Genomic DNA, 17,686 nt, shown 5'->3' with positions numbered 1-17,686 from the left:
GTTTCTGTTTCTGCTCTGGAGAAGTTGGCTTTTCAAATCACTGCCTTTTAGGACTCTTTCTACATGTGTAGTTTATTCCTGCCAGCTGGTCTGTCACCTGGCTTCAGCAGCTGTGAAAATGTAGCCACTTAGATAAACTGTTATTTCATCCCTAACTTTCATTTCTTGTTAATGAAATTGAGCATTTCCTACAGCAAGGAAGAATAGTGAATCTTTTTGTTTAAGTATTTAACAATTTTGCTATTTGAGTTCATTTTGAAGAAGGCAACATCTCTGATGTTTGAAATTGGGAGAGGCCATAGCTCAGCAGTAGAGCACATTTTGCACGCAGGAAGTCTTGAGTTTAATCCCCCGTGTCTCCTACTGAAATAGATCCTTGGGCAGCAGGAGCATAAAGGATAGCCTTTTGACACCTTGGATAACCTCTGCTGCTCAGAACAGACAACAGTTGACTAGACAGAGCAATAGTCTAGTATCATAAGGCAGCCTCATATGCTCAGGGTTTTGCTGAAATCCAAATCCCTCGACTCCTGTTTTTGTCTCCATGGATCATAGAGGTAGAACTGGAAGGGCTATTTCTTGTTTGTTTTTTGTTTAGATGTCCAAGACAGCTAGAAATCCTTGGAAGAATTATAGATCCAAACAGACATGGATTTAGCAGCACACCGTAAGGGAGTGGGTAAATGTAGAGGAGCTGGCCCTGGAATTTGCACATCCCAGTGTAAGAAACTTCTTGGTTTCTGTAGAGGGAAACTAAAGATGCAGTGCTTTACCTCGGTAAGAGACCAGCACGGTCTTCGCTGAACCACCTGAACAACATCACCATGTGAAGCTGCCTCCAATACGTGGAGCCTCCACCAACAAAAAAAGTACCTGTTCCAGTTTGGTGGTGAACAGCAGTTCTGGTCTTGGAAGGTATAGCTCTTGCATGACTCTCTGATATGTGGAAGTTGCATGCTTCCATAGGTACCTGTCAGTTGGTACCCATGATGTACCTTAGGAACATAGGGAGGCTGGACTGTTTCTCCATCTATCCCACTATTGACTACTCCGCCTTGCTGTGGTTCTCCATGGTCTCAGACTGAGCTCTCTGTCATCACCTGCTCCCTGACCCTTCTAAAGCCAGAGATGTCAAAGGTTGAAACTGGGACCTCTCCTGCGTTCCAAGAATATGCTCTACAGCTGATTTATTTGTCCCTCCATTTTATGTAAAAGGAATCCTTGCTTAGTTCAGTTTCTCAACCTTTTTGCCTCTAAAACAAGGGGAACTTAGAAGGGAACCCCTATTAACTTGTACTGGCTGCTTGTTTTCCCCCAAAGGTAAGCATCTGCTTAGAATGCAACAGCAGCAAATTACGTGGATTGAAGAGAAAATGGATTCGCTGCTCTGCACAAGCTACAGTCTTACATCTAAAGAAGTTCATTGCCAAAAAGCTTAATCTTTCTTCTTTTAATGAGGTAAACTTTATAAAAAATTATCCTTACAAAGAACAAACATACGATTGTGTTGTGTTCTTAAAATGATCTAGCAACTCTTTTGGGGGGGGGGGGGAGGAGGAGAACATCACTTTACAAATGATAGGGTTTTTTTTTTCTGAGACCAAAATAGCTTGATGAATTGGTATCTTGAAATAGTCCCTTTAGGTATAACAAATGATATTTTCTCTTAGAATTGGTTCTGAAGCTTTTCGGTATTAGTCATATTTCTCTATTCTTCCTTCATCTGCTATTTCCATTTGAACCATTCATTTTAGCATCTATAAGGAGACTTGGCTGTTAAGAGGTTTGGGGTAGAGGCTTGTACTAAGTGACATCCTGTCCTGACTGTTGAAGTCCCAGGCCTTCTCTACTTTTTCAAGATTTTTTTTAGCAAAAACAGCTAGGATAACCTATTCATACTGTGCAGTCTAGAAATGTGCTTTAAAAACAAAAAAAATCTGCTCCAGTAGGTCCTCCAAACTTGTGGAGCAGATTTTAGGGGCACACAGAGTGCTGCGGGGGGTGGGGAGAGGTAAGGGAAGTAATGTTTGCATGAGTAGAAGTCTGTTGTACAAGCTGAATGTCACAATTAGAGACCTCACCCTCTAGAATTTAGGTGGTTTCGTAGCTTGTTATAATTATTATTTATTAAATTTGTTTACCAACCTTCATCCGAAGATCACAACATAAAAATACAACCTAGATGTTACCAGAGCATAGACCACAGAAGTTAGACTATCCCTGCCCAGGTAGGGGAGCAGTTGGGTCACCAACTGAAGCTAATGGAAGGCACTCTGCACCACCGAGGTCACCTGAGCCTCAAATGACAACTACATACCTGCTCCTTCAGAGGGAGTGTAAGCCCATCAGGAGCAGGCCACCTTCCATCCATCTGGCCCAGGGAAATGACCACTAACAGTGTGTCAGTCTTATTTGGATTGAGCCTCCGTTTGTTGGCTCTCATCCAGTCCATTGCCAAGGCAAGATGAGGGTCCAGCACATTCACTGCCCCACCTGCAGATGCAAAGGAAGAACCGAAGCCATGTGTCATCAGCATATTGTCGACAGTGGACTCTAAAACTTTGGATAACCCCACTCAGTGGTTTCATGTTAAACAGCATAGGGGATAAAATTGAACTCTGATGAACCCTTCCATAGTTCTAGTTACAGGTAGGTAGCCGTGTTGGTCTGAGTCGAAGCAAAATAAAAAATTCCTTCAGTAGCACCTTAAAGACCAACTAAGTTTATATTTTGGTATGAGCTTTCGTGTGCATGCACACTTCTTCAGATACACGTGTATCTGAAGAAGTGTGCATGCACACGAAAGCTCATACCAAAATATAAATATAAATACCAAAATATAAACTTAGTTGGTCTTTAAGGTGCTACTGAAGGAATTTTTTATTCTGATGAACCCCACATTGAAGGGTCTACAGGGCCAAAGAGCACTCTCCAAGCATCCCCCTCTAGCAATGACCATCCAAGTAGGGCCAGAACCACTGCAGAGCAGTGCCAGCCATCACCAACTCGGACAGTCGCTCCAGAAGGATACCATGCTCGATGGTATCGAAAGCTGCTGAGAATTAACAGGGACACATTCCCCCTGTCTCTCTCCTGACAGAAGTCATCATCCAGGGCGACCAAAGCAGTTTCTGTGACAAAATCGGGCCTAAACCCCAATTGAAATGGATCTAGAAAATCAGTTTCCACCAAACGTGCCTGGATCTGGTCCGCAGCCACCCGCTCAAGAACCTTGCCCAGGAAGGGGAGATTGGCAGCTAGCCGGTAATTGCATAGATTTTTGAATCCAGGGAGGGCTTCTTAAGGAGAGGTCTTACCACTGCCTCCTTCAAGCAGCCAGGGATCACCTCCTCTCATAAGGAGGCATTAATCACTTCCCTGGTCCAGCCAGCTTCCCCTTCCCTGCTAGTTTTTTATCAGCCACAAGGGGCAAGGGTCCAGAGCGCAAGCGGTCGCCCAGACCAGTCCAAGCATCTTGTCCACATCCTCGAGCCTTACCAACCAAAACTCATCCAACAGAACAGGACTAGGCAGTGTTCTGGACATCCCTTGAGGTTCATCTGCTCTAAGGGCGGAGTCAAGATCATGGTGGATGCAAGTGATTTTATCCTCAAAAAGCTTTTAGATATATGTGAGAGGTGCAGGTAACCTGACAAGGGGAGCCACCCTAGGAAAGTGTGCGGCTGAGCTTGTCCAATCAGCTCCTAGGATGTGGGAATGGATTTCCTGCTTCACACTGGATAAATCTATCGAGCAAGATTTTCCCCATGGCTGGGTGGCTACGTCTGAGGTGGTCCCTATATAAACTGTGTGTGTGCCCCCTATGTGTCTGGTCTTGCAGGTCTAATAAAAGCCAGACAAAAGTGACAGACAGAAGGATAAAGTAGAAGGTATAACCAGACCTACATTGAGACATCTAAAGCTGGATGTTTTGGGACCATGTAATAGTTTGCAGCTTAATGTTCATGATATGGATGTATGAGGCACTCTGGTTCTGATGAAGGCAGCCAGACAATCAAAATTGGCTATCAAATATCTAATGAGGCACAATTTTCCAGTGTCCTCCCGCTCCCTTTTTTGTTGCTGTTTCGTATCAGCTGCTTCATGCATAGGGTAAAATGCTTAGTAATGGTCTAGTTTGCCCGTGGACAATTGGGTATTTACTGGTGACTTCTGCAAACTTCTTTTTTGTTCCTAGGGAATCCTGTCTGGGAGCTAAAATGACACTCTTATTATCTGCTTTTTCATTCAGACCTCCCTCATCCCTTCCTTTCACAGTTGCTTCAAGCAGGCACGCTCAAAACTTTGCACGTGCTCATTTTGATAACTTCCACACACTCTGGCTTTAGTTTATTTTCCACAAGTGCAGAACTTCTGGTCTGTTGTAGAGCACAACACAGATTGTGACCTGTCCCTTTATTGTTCTGCACACCAGCAGAGACTATAGAATGCAGTTTATGCCCTCAGTCATGCAACCCCAGTAGGTGCCCAAATATTATCCCTGCACAGCCTGGCAAGCTCAGTGATAGAGACAGATCAAGACATATCCTTGTTATGTAATTTGTCCTGTGGCCTAGAGTTTGAGCTCTAAATGGATTTACTGTATTTGAAGAGACTTCCCATTTGTCTTCTGAAGATTCTTATAGGGATTCTTTGAAGCAACGTCTATTTTGCCTATAAAGGGATTACAGTTTACATTTAAACCGGCATTTTCTTTAATTTAACTGTTTAAAATTGTGTCAGGATTTGTGCCAATTTTGTTTGATAAATAAATGAAATACTTCTGTTTTTGTTAGCTGGATATATTATGCAATGAAGAAATTCTGGGCAAGGACCACACTCTAAAATTTGTAGTTGTTACGAGATGGAGATTTAAGGTATGCTATATTTGTTGTTAACTTGATGCATTTAACTTTTGAGATTAAAGCCTCCAAACAAACTTACTGGGGAAGAAACCCTCCTCCCTTCACACACATGCAAAAGAAGTTGGCTATGACTAGTTTAAATTAATTTCAATTTTGATACATAAATTGCTTACATTCTACACTAAACTTTGATTGCATTAGCTATTGACTAAAAGCAGGTGTATTATTTTATCTTTCAGAAAGCACCTCTACTGCTACATTACAGACCCAAAATGGACTTGCTGTAAGAACTATTTTGTCCTTCTGGACGGTTTTTTGCAGAGACTATCATCGGGCACCCTCTTAGTGCATCACGCAATTCACCCGTGACACAGACCAGCAGAATTCATTCCCGAGAACAGTAGTGCTCTCCTGTTCAACCACCCTGAATCTTTCTCCGAGGGATGCATTAACCTGACTTTCTGGACAGAAAAATATTTATACTTTTTTCTACAAAAAGAAAAAGAAAAAAAAGGATATCGCAACTCGAGAGGACACTACCAGCACGAAGTTTACAGACAATGAAAACACTTCACAGTTCCCTGTGTGTAGCTCAGTTCTTGGTCATCATCTTGCAAAGACGCAAAATAGGTTAAAAATGTTGTGAAGGAGATGAATTTCTAATTTGTTGCCCCTAAGCCACTTTTGTGTTGCTTCACAACGTAACGTTAATGTGGCATATATTTTTTTGCAAGATTTTCTGTCTCTTTATACCTCACGGCCATCTTGTCTGTTAGTAAGCCCTTCCTAGATTATTTAACATTGACAAAGATCTAATGGCTGGCAGTGAATTTCCTGGGTTTCACTGTTCTAGACTGTTCTCCTTGGTTCCTTTGCTGATGCATTTGATGAGGTTATTGGAAGACTTTCAGTTGTTTCCATTCGTGGTTTTATTAGTCACATCAAAAGTGCTGAGCATTTAGAACATAGATCTTGCGGAGCTGGGGCTGATATTGGACTGAGAGATTTTGCCTTTCAGTAAATGAAATAAGCCATTGGCAGCCTTAACTACTTGAACTCCAGTCTTGTTCCTTTTGAACAACACACTAATACTAATGCTGCAGCACACTCTGGCGACATGCGTTAGTACACTGACTTTCTTTCTGGTTTCTGGTTTCCCTAGTAAGTCAGTTCTGTTCACCTGACTCTCTGCTGAATTAACTTTATGGGGGTCAGATTTAGATGGCAATGTGGTACTTCCTGGCCTTAATTATAAATCTTTATTTATTTTTTAATCCAGCCCCCTAAGAATGCATTAGCCCCTCTAAACTATATAAGTACTGTCTCTCTCAATAGAGGATTGAACAGCTTAAAAAAAGGATAAATGCTGCTCTACTTTAAGCAACTTGAGATTTTTTTATTTTTAAAGTTTGCGTTCGGGTGGGACTTCTGCAAGTTTGCACCACGCACAAAGTGGGTGTGTGACAAACGGCATGCTAGCCTTCATTGGTCAAGGGCATGTGAGGCCCTTTCATTGGGGGCCATTTAGATGGTCCATTCTGGGCGCACCCAGTAACATGTGTGCATACTCTCATTGTTGCACGTAACCCTACGTACTGGCATGTTTTCCCTCTCCCACATGCACATACATGCACAGAGGCATGTGTATTCTTTGCATGTACACAAACCTGCCATTCCTCCATCAGGCACCAGCTTGGCTGGGACTTGTATTTGTTCCAGGGACTGGTAGGGAAGAGGGTACATCACTTTCCATGATGTTTTGCCGTTTTGCAGTACGCTGCCTTCAGTTAGTTTCTCCTATCTCTGTTGCTCATAAACCCGCTGCTGGTGGGATTTGGGCTTGACGAGAAGCACAGAGCGGCCAAATGAATAAGTTTCAGAGAGACTGGCAGGAAGGTCGAGGGGGAGATGATGTTTCCCCAGACTTGGTAGAAGGCTTCCCCCCACTTAGGGAGACTTATGCTTGAGTAGCCAATATGCTTAGCCCATAGCAATTTGCCCATCTTTGCTACTTGCTTTTCTGATCATTCTTGCTCTGTATTAATGGGTGCAGGTGAATGACTTTCCTTTGTGGAAGAAGCCCAAACAGGGTGCAACAAGGGGGTGGTGTAATATGGCGTGCGGACCATTTAACAAATCCTTACCAAATGGAAGTCCAAAGCAGGTAGTTGCTGGACAACATTGAGATCAAGTATCTATGTTAATAGCATACACTCAAGTTAAAATACTGCTCTCATCTTCTTGAATGGATTATTCTTGCAGCACTAGACCTCCCCCACCTCTTCAGTTTGGAATTAAGTCATTTCCTTCCCTAGTCCTGATTTTTCTATTGTCATCAACTAGAATTAAAATTAATCACCGAACTTCTTCCAGCGACTGTCCTCATCTATGCCTTTGGCTCTTCCTGTCAGTGTGCTAGGAGCCCATCTTTCTAAGGTGAGCAGTGTGGCCTTCGTTACCTCAGATTTTATCATGGCAAATCTGAATAGGTGGAAGTCAAAGGAGTCAGTTAGAGGAACGAAGGGGAAATGGGAGCAAGTAGGAAATGTTGAGATGACTAGATGAGATTTGGCTTAGCAGTAGACGGCACTGGGCACTCTTTCGGTGGAAAGTTTTCCAGGGTAAGCCCTGTTGAAATTAATGGGCACCACAAAGACTACACTAAACATTAAGGGCACTTATCCTGTTCACAGGAGAATTTTCCATTGGATAATTCCCCTTAAATTTGTAGCTTCTACTTCTTAATAAGGCCATACTTCTGTGAAAAGCAATTTCCCATTTCATGTTAAGCTATTGCTGGCCATTGTTCAGAAAGTATCTTCCAATATTAAAAATGAAAGCACTGGTTATTGGAAGACTATGGATTTGTGGAGTGTGGAGGACTATATGGGACTGCCCTGGAAAAAGAAGAATCTTAAGGTTTTCCCCAAATTCACAGGCCATATGGTGCTATCTGAAAACATATTGGCTAACATTGCTTAGTGAGCCTTAAGCGTGGAGCCTTGTCCAATAGCCACTTGATTCAATTAATCTTTTAGAGGGTTAAATGACCATATACAACTATTCAGTCTACCTCAGACTAGATACACAGCTGAATTGTATGACCAATGCCATCTTAAAATACGGAATATAAATGTTATCCTGTGTAACTTAAAACTGAGGGATTAAATAGTATCAAGATGCAAACTACAACCCCACAACTCTTGACTGCAGCAGTCTACAGAATCTGTATTGCTAAGTTTCTAGCAAATTTTTGAATCACTTGAATTTGATACGGTGCTATATAAATATATTTAAATATATATCTAGGCAGGTGCATGGAACCAAAGCCAGCAGTTGACACCTAAGCTGGTTTTGCTGCTCTTCAACGAGTATTTATCTCTGCTTTTATAACAGCCTGATGAAAACAACCTTGGCAGAAAATGTTTGGGTTTTTCTTTCTTTCTCAACAGCTTCTTACAATACGTTTTTTTTTTCCTGTGGAAACTTAGTTCCTTGGGGTGTGTTTGTTCCAAAGACCTAGCTGACTTGTTTTATCAGAAAAAAACACAACTACAGTGGATACCAACAGAGCAGATCCTTGTGATAGAAATTGTCTCTCTTCTGTGAAGTTTTTAAGGGGCAGGTTGCACAATGATTATGTTGGCAAAACATTCTGTTGATCTTCTGGCTTTAGGTCTTGGAATCATTTTCAGCTTGAGTGGCTCAGGCCACACAATTTGGCCGAATAAGTGATCTATTAAAGTTACTGTGAAGTTGGTTTTTGAGGTTTTTTCTTTTCTTTTTTCAAACGACTGCTTACCGCTGGTAAATAAATGCAGTAAAATTATCTTGTTGCATTATCCTCAGCAACAAAAGAGACGAGCATAACGCAGGTTCATGTTCTCGCTTGGTATAATTTTCTTTTAAAATAGAGAAATCAGAATATATAATATTGAATTTTAAATAAGATTGGGGCAGGGGGGGTTAAAAGTTAACTTTATAAAATTATTTATTCTATTTTAAGCATTCTATCTTACTTTTTACCATCTAAGTATTTTTTTTGTTTTGATGGTCCAGCTTTATTTATGGGCATATAAAATGAAATTGTGAGATGTTTTTTACAAGCTTCTTCCTTCTTTTTGTGAGGGCCAGATTGGATGTTGTGCTGAATGAGTGGCTGCAACCAAAAATGGTAGCCGTGTGTCAAGTCTTCTCTCCACCTCTGTAATGTTTATGATTACTTATTTGTGCTCTCCTGCCATTTTGCATGTCTTTGCACCCTTCCGGAGGCAGACAATGATATGAGAAATGGTGAATGCTCTTACATGAGACACAGATAAGTTGTACTAGATATTATGGAGCAGTAAAGAGGGAAGATACAGCTGTGATTATGTTTGACAGCAGCTGCATATTTAGCGTAATATTTAGTTTGGCCCCTTCTTTGATTTATTTTTAGTATGTTTTTGTTTTGTATGGATAAAGAGCATTACTTTATGCTTTTTGTGCAATAGGTTTGAAACATGCTTTTGTTAGGCACACCTTTAAGATTTTAAATGTAGCATCTACTAACCACAGATCTGAAAAGGCATGTAGGTGGGTTTAAGTGTACATTCAAATGGGCTCTTCTGTTTTTGTTTTTCCTTCCTTCCTGGGATTTTTCAGAGTGACATTTGGGAGTTGTGTCTGTGTGAAAGAACTACCTGTCAGCAATATTTTTTAACAAAATGATTTGGCAAAAAAACTCTTAAATGTAAAATGTGGAAGAAATCGGCAAGACTTGCAACCTATCCGAATCTTTTTTTGTGTGCCATTAATATGTCTGGTATTTCTCTCTTATTTGTATACCATTTAACCTGGAAATATTTATTTCTCAGTGGTTGTGCAATGCTCCAGATACAAACTGTAACCTTGGAGGGGAAATGCAATCATTTTAAAATATCAGACTTTAAAATATGATGGTGCTATTCTCCCCCCCCCCTCAGTAGGATTTGAGCCTTTTGAAAGCTTATCTGGCTCTTATTGTTTTCATAACAATCTAATTAGTCTTGGGAGATTCACTGTCCTGTTTCTTTTCCAGTGGATGACAACTCTATTAAGCATAGCCTATTTGCAATGATTTGAAACTGAGCTGTAAATTTAAAAGCAACAGGAGAAAGCCAACCAGTTTGTACATCTACACAATAACTTTGATAACTTTATATTTTAACCAGTACATACGAAATGCATTTACTGCAGACGGTTAAAACTGTATTTTACAGAAAAAAATCTGTTTCTGTATTTCCTCAGGTAATTGCTCCAGTTTTAAACACTTCACGTGATACCTTAACTTAACATATACACACGTGCCCTCCAATTACAAATGTAAAAAGATGAGGTGCGCAGGCAGACCCCATTGCATGCCAGAATTGCAAGTGGACGTATTCACCTTATAGTCAAAATGTGCACAGGGAATGCAACGTTTTTAGTAAGATGCATACTGTTGGCATAGAAACGCAGTTTCCGCTTTAAGTGGAAGTGGTGGCTGAATGCACATTCTCCAGGAATTGGTTTCTAACCCTAAAAAACTGGCTGCTGTTGTTTGAATTCCTCCCCTCTTGGTTGAGCACAAATTGTGCCCTGGTGGTGACTCACAAAGATCCAGGGTTTCTGCTGAGCAGCTGCAAATTGGCAGAGAAGATGGAGATCTGCAGCGGAGGAAGCAGGGTGTTTGTGTGTGTGTTGCTTAACCATTTCCCCTACCGACCACTTGCCTCTACAGTCCTGCAAACATGCTTCTGGTACCCTGGCTGGGGTGAAGGAGGAAAGTGGTGCAGGAAATGTTAAGCACTTTCTCCCACCCTATTCCTCTTTGCTGCAATTGGTTCCCTTAACCCTACTGTTTTGCAGCTCTGTGGCAGATCTCTGTTCCAGGCCTTGTTCTGTTGCTGAATGTGTTGTTCTGACCACTACACCTGTCTGGAGTTCTACGAATGCCCATGAGCGTTGAACCTGTCGAAGCTACAAGTGGGTCCTCCTCCTCCTCCTAATGTTTTGTGTGAATGGGCACATTTACTTGGGTGAGGAAAGTTACCTAAGGTGCACTGTCAGGTATTGCAAAATGCCCTATTTAAAAAGGCAGCGATAACAGCCAAGTGACAGGGCAAATGTCAAGAATACCATTCGTTTGCAACGAGATAAATTTAGGGTTATGGGACAATAAGCCAGTGCAACCGTTTAAGCCTTTATCCTCACTTGGTGGCATAATTTAAGTTACTGAAAATTCTTGCCGTATTAAAATCAAATAAATCATATTTTTTGGCTTGGTTTCATTTGAAAGTTTACATTTTTTTACGCTTTGTGTTGCTCTGTAACTTTTGTACTATTGGTGGCTAGTTTTTGTCTGGATAAGCCTTTTGGGGGATTATTGCTTAATGTTTTGATTTTATGATAGTGAAGCTTGTATTCAGTGTTCTGCCAATTAATATTATATGCTTGTAATAAAAGCAAAAAAAAAAGTTATTTTTGAGGGCCTGTTTTTCAAGAACGTGAATGTTTAGCTCGCAGAGGGATAAATCCACACTCCTGAGAATGACAGCAAGCTTGGCTTGTGTGACTATTGCCAGTTTTGTCTTCAGTAAGCTCTGATAATGTCCCTTGCTTGTCAGCCTGGAGGACAGAGGCGAATTTATGTAGAAACTAGACTACTGTACAAAGGCAGAGTTCACATTTGCTGCTCAGCTCATTTGGCCTTTTGTATGTGACAGGAATGTTGCATACAGTGGTACCTCGGTTTTGAATGTAATCCATTCCAGAACATTCAACTTCTGAAACATTCGACAACCAAAAACCCAATAGCCAATAGCTAGGCTTCAGGTTGTTGTTCAGGTTGCGAGATGAGCGCCGCAATCCCAGAGTCGGTTACAACTGGACCTTTACCTTTACCTTTAAGGGACACGGGTCCCTAAACCAGTGTTTCTCTTTTTTTTTTTTAAAATACATTTTATTCCAATTTTCCAAATTCAACAAATTAACAAAACCAATCTTTTATACAAAATCTTATATTCACATCTTTTACCTTGCTCCGCCGAGCTATGACTTCCCCCCCTCCCTTCATGCGGGTTTCTTGTTAATTCCTTTTTTTGCAGTTCCTTTTTTAACATATTGGTCAATTCGTAAGGTTTATTTTAATCCTGCGAGAGTTTTTAATGATCTACAGTTTTTCTCCATATAGTCCACATATTTACTCCAGTCCTTTTGAAACCTTGTCTCCCCCTGGTCACGAATCTTGCATGTCAATCTAGCAAGTTCAGCATAGTCCATCATTTTTATCTGCCACTCCACAATTGTAGGTAATTCCTGTAATTTCCATTTTTGGGCTAACAAAGTCCTAGCCGCGGTTGTTGCATACATAAACAGTGTTTGATCTTCTTTTCTAATCTCTCCTCCTATTATTCCTAACAAAAATGCTTCTGGTTTTTTTGGAAAGGTATATCTAAACATCTTTTTCAATTCATTATATAAACTTTCCCAAAATCTTTTAACTTTTTCGCATGTCCACCACATATGATAAAATTCACCATCTTTCTCTTTACATTTCCAGCAACTTTTATCACTCATTCTATACATTTTAGCTAACTTAACTGGAGTTAAATACCATCTGTACATCATCTTATATACATTTTCTTTCAAGGCAGTACATGCTGTAAATCTTAAAGTTTGATTCCATAGTTTCAACCACGCATCATATTCAATATTATGCCCCAAATCTTTTGCCCATTTAATCATCACTTCTTTTGTCAACTCATCTTTTGTATACCACTCCAACAACAGATCATACATCTTTGCCAAAAGCTTTGTTTTGCCTTCTAGCACTTCTATTTGAAATTTGGATCTTTTATCCTCAAAACCTATTTTTCTATCTTCTTTAAGCACATCATTTATTTGATGGTATTCTATCCATCCTGTTAACACTCCTTTAATGTCCTCAAAAGGTTTTAAACTCCATCCTTTTTCAGTTTTCGTCAAGATTTCCTCATACGTGGCCCGCCTCTTTTCCATATTTACTTTCTTAACTGTTAATACCTCTGCTGGTGAAACCCACCAGGGTGTTTTAGTCTCTAACAGCCTTTTATTTCTTTCCCACACCTCGTACAGAGATCTTCTTATCACATGATTCGTAAACCCGGTATGTGATTTCTTTTTGTCATAACATAAATATGCATGCCATCCAAATCTATTGTTAAAACCTTCCAAATCTAACAAGTCCGTATTCTCTAGAGTTATCCATTCTTTTAGCCAACAGATACAGGACGCTTCATAATAAAGTCTCAAGTCTGGCAGGGCGAATCCACCTCTTATCTACCAAAATCTTATGTTTTATTCTAGGTTTTCTCCCCTGCCAGACAAATCTTGATAAAATCTTTTGCCACTCTTGGAATTGCCTCGTACCTTTAACCACAGGTATAGTTTGAAATAGGAATAACATCTTAGGTAATACATTCATCTTTATTGTTGCAATTCTTCCTAAGAATGACATTTTCATATTAGTCCATCTTTCCAGGTCTTTCTTTATTTCCTTCCATACTTGTTCGTAATTATCACTATAAAGATTAATATTCTTTGCTGTCATCCATATTCCCAAATATTTTACCTTTTTAGCCACGTCGAGTCCATGTTTTAACTGTAATTCCTGTTTTTCTTCTTTCGTCATATTCATTGCCATAACCTTGGTTTTTTGTCTATTTAATTTGAATCCTGCCAATTGACCAAATTTCTCCATTACTTCTATAGCTTCTGCAACACTTTCCTTTGGATTTTCCAATGTTAAAACTAAATCATCTGCGAAGGCTTTCACTTTAAATTGCTTTGCACCTACCTTAATACCTCTAATTGTAGATAGGTCTCTTAATCTGATCAATAATATTTCCAGGACCATGATGAACAATAACGGTGATAAAGGGCAACCCTGTCTAGTTCCTTTTGTGATTTCAAAATATTCTGTTAGGGTGTTATTAATTATCAATCTTGCCTTTTGCTCTGAATAGATCGCCTCGATCCCATTCACGAATGTATTCTTCCCAACCATTGATTCCAAATTCCTCTTCATGAATTGCCAAGATATATTGTCAAAAGCTTTCTCAGCATCTACAAACATCAAGACAGCTGGTTTATCTATCTTGGTCTCCAGATATTCTATTACATCTATTATGTGTCTTACATTATCCTTTAGCTGTCTACCAGGAAGAAAACCAGCCTGATCCTTATGTATTATTTGATTTAAAACTTCTTTCAATCTCTTGGACATTATATCTGCAAAGAGTTTGTAATCATTATTCAATAATGAGATTGGTCTATAATTTTTGACTTCTAAGCCATCCGTATCCGGCTTTGGGATCAATGTTATGTATGCCTCTTTCCATGTATTTGGGATCTTTCCCCCCAACAGAATATCATTCATCATTTCCTCTAAAACTGGAACCAACAGTTCATTCAGTACTTTATAATATTTCGCCGTTAAACCATCTGGTCCTGGGGCTTTACCTTGTTTCATTCTCCCTATTGCTTGTTGTAATTCTTGTGTCGTTATCCTGTTATTTAGCTTTTTCCTCTCTTCTTCTGGAATTGGTTTCAATCCATATTTTCCTAGATACTCACTGATCTTCTTCTCATCTTCTTTCTTTTTGCAATACAAATCCTTATAGAATTTTTGAAAGGTTTTCTTAATCTCCTTTGAATCTTCCGTCATTCCTCCCTCTGTTTTAATCTTAGTTATTATGTTCTGATTTTGACGTTTCCTTAACTGCCAAGCCAACAGTTTTCCTGTTTTATTCGCCGATTCGAAATTTCTTTGTCTCATTTGTTTTATTTTCCACTCAATCTCCTGATTGATCAACATGGAGAATTGTGTCTGTAACATCTTTATATTATTCTTTATTTGCTGATTCTCGGGTTTATCAATCAGGTTCTTCTCATTTTCCATGAGACATTTCAAAATTTCTTCTTTCTTCCTTTCTTCCTTTCGTTTCAGAAAACTGTTTTGCTGTATTAGAAAGCCTCTCATCACTGCTTTACTTGCATCCCATACCATATCCAGTCCGGTATCCTAGTATAAATTCCAATGAAAATAATCTTTCAGGGTCTTTTTAGCTTTCGAGACCACCTCTTTATCATCAAATAAATCTTCGTTCATTCTCCACCTGAAGGACTTTTGGTCTTTGTTTTTCAATTCCATGAATATAGAGTTATGGTCTGACAGTGTACGTGGTATTATCTCTGTTTTACTCACCCTGGGCACTAGTTCCTTGGAGATCCACATGTTATCTATCCTTCCCGAACTCTGATTTGGTTCTGAGAAGAATGTAAATTGTTTAGTTGTAGGGTGCCTCAGTCTCCAAATATCCACTAGACCCAGGTTTTCTACTAGTTCAAAGAAGGATTTTGGTAATTTACCTTCATTCTTCCTTTTCTTGGTCCTATCCAATTCTGGCACTGTCACTCCATTAAAATCGCCCATAAGCATTATCTTTTGATCCATATATTCAGTCAGCCTTTCCTCCAGATTCTTGTAGAATTCAGCTTTATTTTCATTCGGTGCATAGATTCCCACCACTAACATTTTTTCTCCCTCAATCGATATTTGAGCCGCGATTATTCTTCCTTCTTCATCTTTAAAAATCAATTTCGGATCTAATTTCTCCTTTATATACAAGACCACTCCTCTCTTTTTCTTTTCCATAGAACTTATAAACTCTTTACCCAACCTTTTATTTTTAAGAATATAACTATGTTTTTTTGCCACATGTGTTTCCTGAAGACAAATTATATCCAAATTCTTCTTCTTCAAAACATGATCAATTTTATTCCTTTTAATCTTATTATTCAAGCCATTCACGTTCCAGGAATGTATCTTCAATGCCATTTTACTTCCTACTATCAGGAAGAGCAGAAAATTATTTTGCTAAACTTGGTCGGGTTCTTTATTTAAATCCTTATCTTCTTCTTCTTCTTCTTCCTCTCTCTCTGACTCTTGATCTTGGTCTTCTTCCTCTGCCTTTTCTTCTTCTTCCTCTCTTCTCTTTCTCCTCCTTCTTTGTGGTCTTGGGTCTTCTTCCTCTTCCGCTGTTACTTCTGCTAGAACAGCCAGTTCTGGGTCCAACTCTCCCAAAAAATTTTCGTACTTCCTCAAGAATTTTCCGATATCCTGTATACTTGCCAGCACATGTCTCTTCTCCTTATAATGAAACATCATTCCTTCGGGGTATTCCCATCTATGTTGAATTCCATTTCTCTTAAGCAAGGCCACCATTGCTTTATAATTGTCGCGTTTTTTCAAAAATCTTCCTGGTATCTCTTTAAACACAATTATAGGCTTACCACTGATGATTAGCTTGTTGGTGAAACTCAGTCTTAAAATCTCATTTTTCATCTCCATTGTATTGAATATCACCACACAATCACCAGGTGCTTTCCTTGCTTTGGCCTTTGCTGATTTCACCTTAATTCTAAATACATTTACAATTGTCTGACTCACTTCTTCATCTGTTTTTCCCATCCATTTTGCCAATTCAGCAATTATTCTCGATTTGATATCTTCTCCCGTTTCTTCAGGAATACCCCTCAATTTCAGATTCAACTGTCTTTGTTTCATTTCTATCAATGCCAAATTGTCAAGCATTTGTTCATGTGCCTTATCCAGTTTTTTCACTTTGTCTTTCACTTTATCCGTTTCCTTTTTAACCTCTTTTACTTCTTTTTGTGTCTTCTTAATTGAATCTTCCATTGTTTTGGATCTCACTGACAGATCTTTTATCTGAGTCGAAAGCTCTCCCACCGCTCCTTCAATCTTCTTGTCAATCTCTCCCAATTTCTTATCCATTCGCTGTTCACTATGTTTAAATTCATCTTTAATTTTTTGCCATAAAGCTTCTAGATCTTTAACTTCTTCTTGTTTAGAGCCTCTTCTGTCTTTCGGTGTGCTTGCCGGCTTCTTTTCCTCTTTACCTGCCATTTTTATTCAGGAGGGAAACAAAAACAAACAAACAAAAAAGCAAAGAAAATCCCCCTTCTCACCACTAGAGGGTACTGCTCAAAATCCCAAGTTCCTGCAATACCCAATTTACCCCCAGATGGCGCTATACTTTGTCCCAACTCCTGAGTATGTATATTCCCTTCTCCACCACTGGGTGGTATACTCTCAATTCTCAGTCCTCTTTCAGTACTTTTCCACTCTCAGTACATAGAAGGATTACAGATTGCAATTCCCCTTAACTCAGTCCCTCCTTAATAGGCTCCTTTCCGCTTCTTACTCAATTGAGTTCACCTTTAATTTCAAAGACCTAAAACAAAGAAGCCAAGTCCCGCAACTCTTCAGCCACTTGCAGGCTTAATCCACATATAGAATCCAATGCGACCCAAAAACAAGTTAAAAGCTTCAGCCACTTGCAGGCTTAATCCAATTAGGGATAGTAAGGACCCCAGATCTGCATTTCTAAAGCTGTAAATCCCCCTCTTCAGCCTCTTGATGGCTCAATCCAAGATCGGCCCCCCCTTCAGAGCTCAAAGTTAGTGTAGGAATGCTCTACTCATAATTGTTTTAGAAGTCAGCCTTCTCCTCCCCCTTCTTCAATGCTGCAGCGATATTTAAACAGCTTTCAAACAACTCAAAGCCGATCGTATTTTCTGGGCTAGAGCACAGTATCTAATTAGGGAGAGTAGAGACCCCAGGTCAACATTTCTAAAGTTGTAAATCCCCCTCTTCAGCCTCTTGATGGCTCAATCCAAGATTGGCCCCCCCTTCAGAGCTCAAAGTTAGTGTGAAAATACTCTAGTCGTAATTGTTTTAGAAGTCAGCCTTCTCCCCC

The 17,686-nt window shown here is 39.7% G+C and overlaps 1 protein-coding gene across 14 annotated transcripts in view; it reads left to right on the top strand.

The window, feature by feature from the left end:
• PCGF3 (polycomb group ring finger 3) overlaps positions 1–11,068 on the top strand; it is a 57,755-nt gene extending 46,687 nt beyond the window's left edge. For all 14 annotated transcript variants that reach the window (XM_060269230.1, XM_060269228.1, XM_060269229.1 and 11 more), the window contains 3 exons: positions 1,321–1,458; positions 4,797–4,877; positions 5,105–11,068. In XM_060269230.1, the coding sequence (XP_060125213.1) occupies positions 1,321–1,458; positions 4,797–4,877; positions 5,105–5,152 (267 nt within the window). In that variant the 3' untranslated portion in view covers positions 5,153–11,068. The remainder of the gene's footprint in view (positions 1–1,320; positions 1,459–4,796; positions 4,878–5,104) is intronic.
• The last annotated feature ends 6,618 nt before the right edge of the window (positions 11,069–17,686 follow it).

Source organism: Zootoca vivipara, chromosome 16 (assembly GCF_963506605.1).
Source record: "Zootoca vivipara chromosome 16, rZooViv1.1, whole genome shotgun sequence".
In the NCBI taxonomy this organism is placed as follows: domain Eukaryota; kingdom Metazoa; phylum Chordata; class Lepidosauria; order Squamata; family Lacertidae; genus Zootoca; species Zootoca vivipara.
The sequence above is the reverse complement of the archived record's forward strand: the minus strand, read 5'-3'. Positions and strand labels throughout refer to the sequence as shown.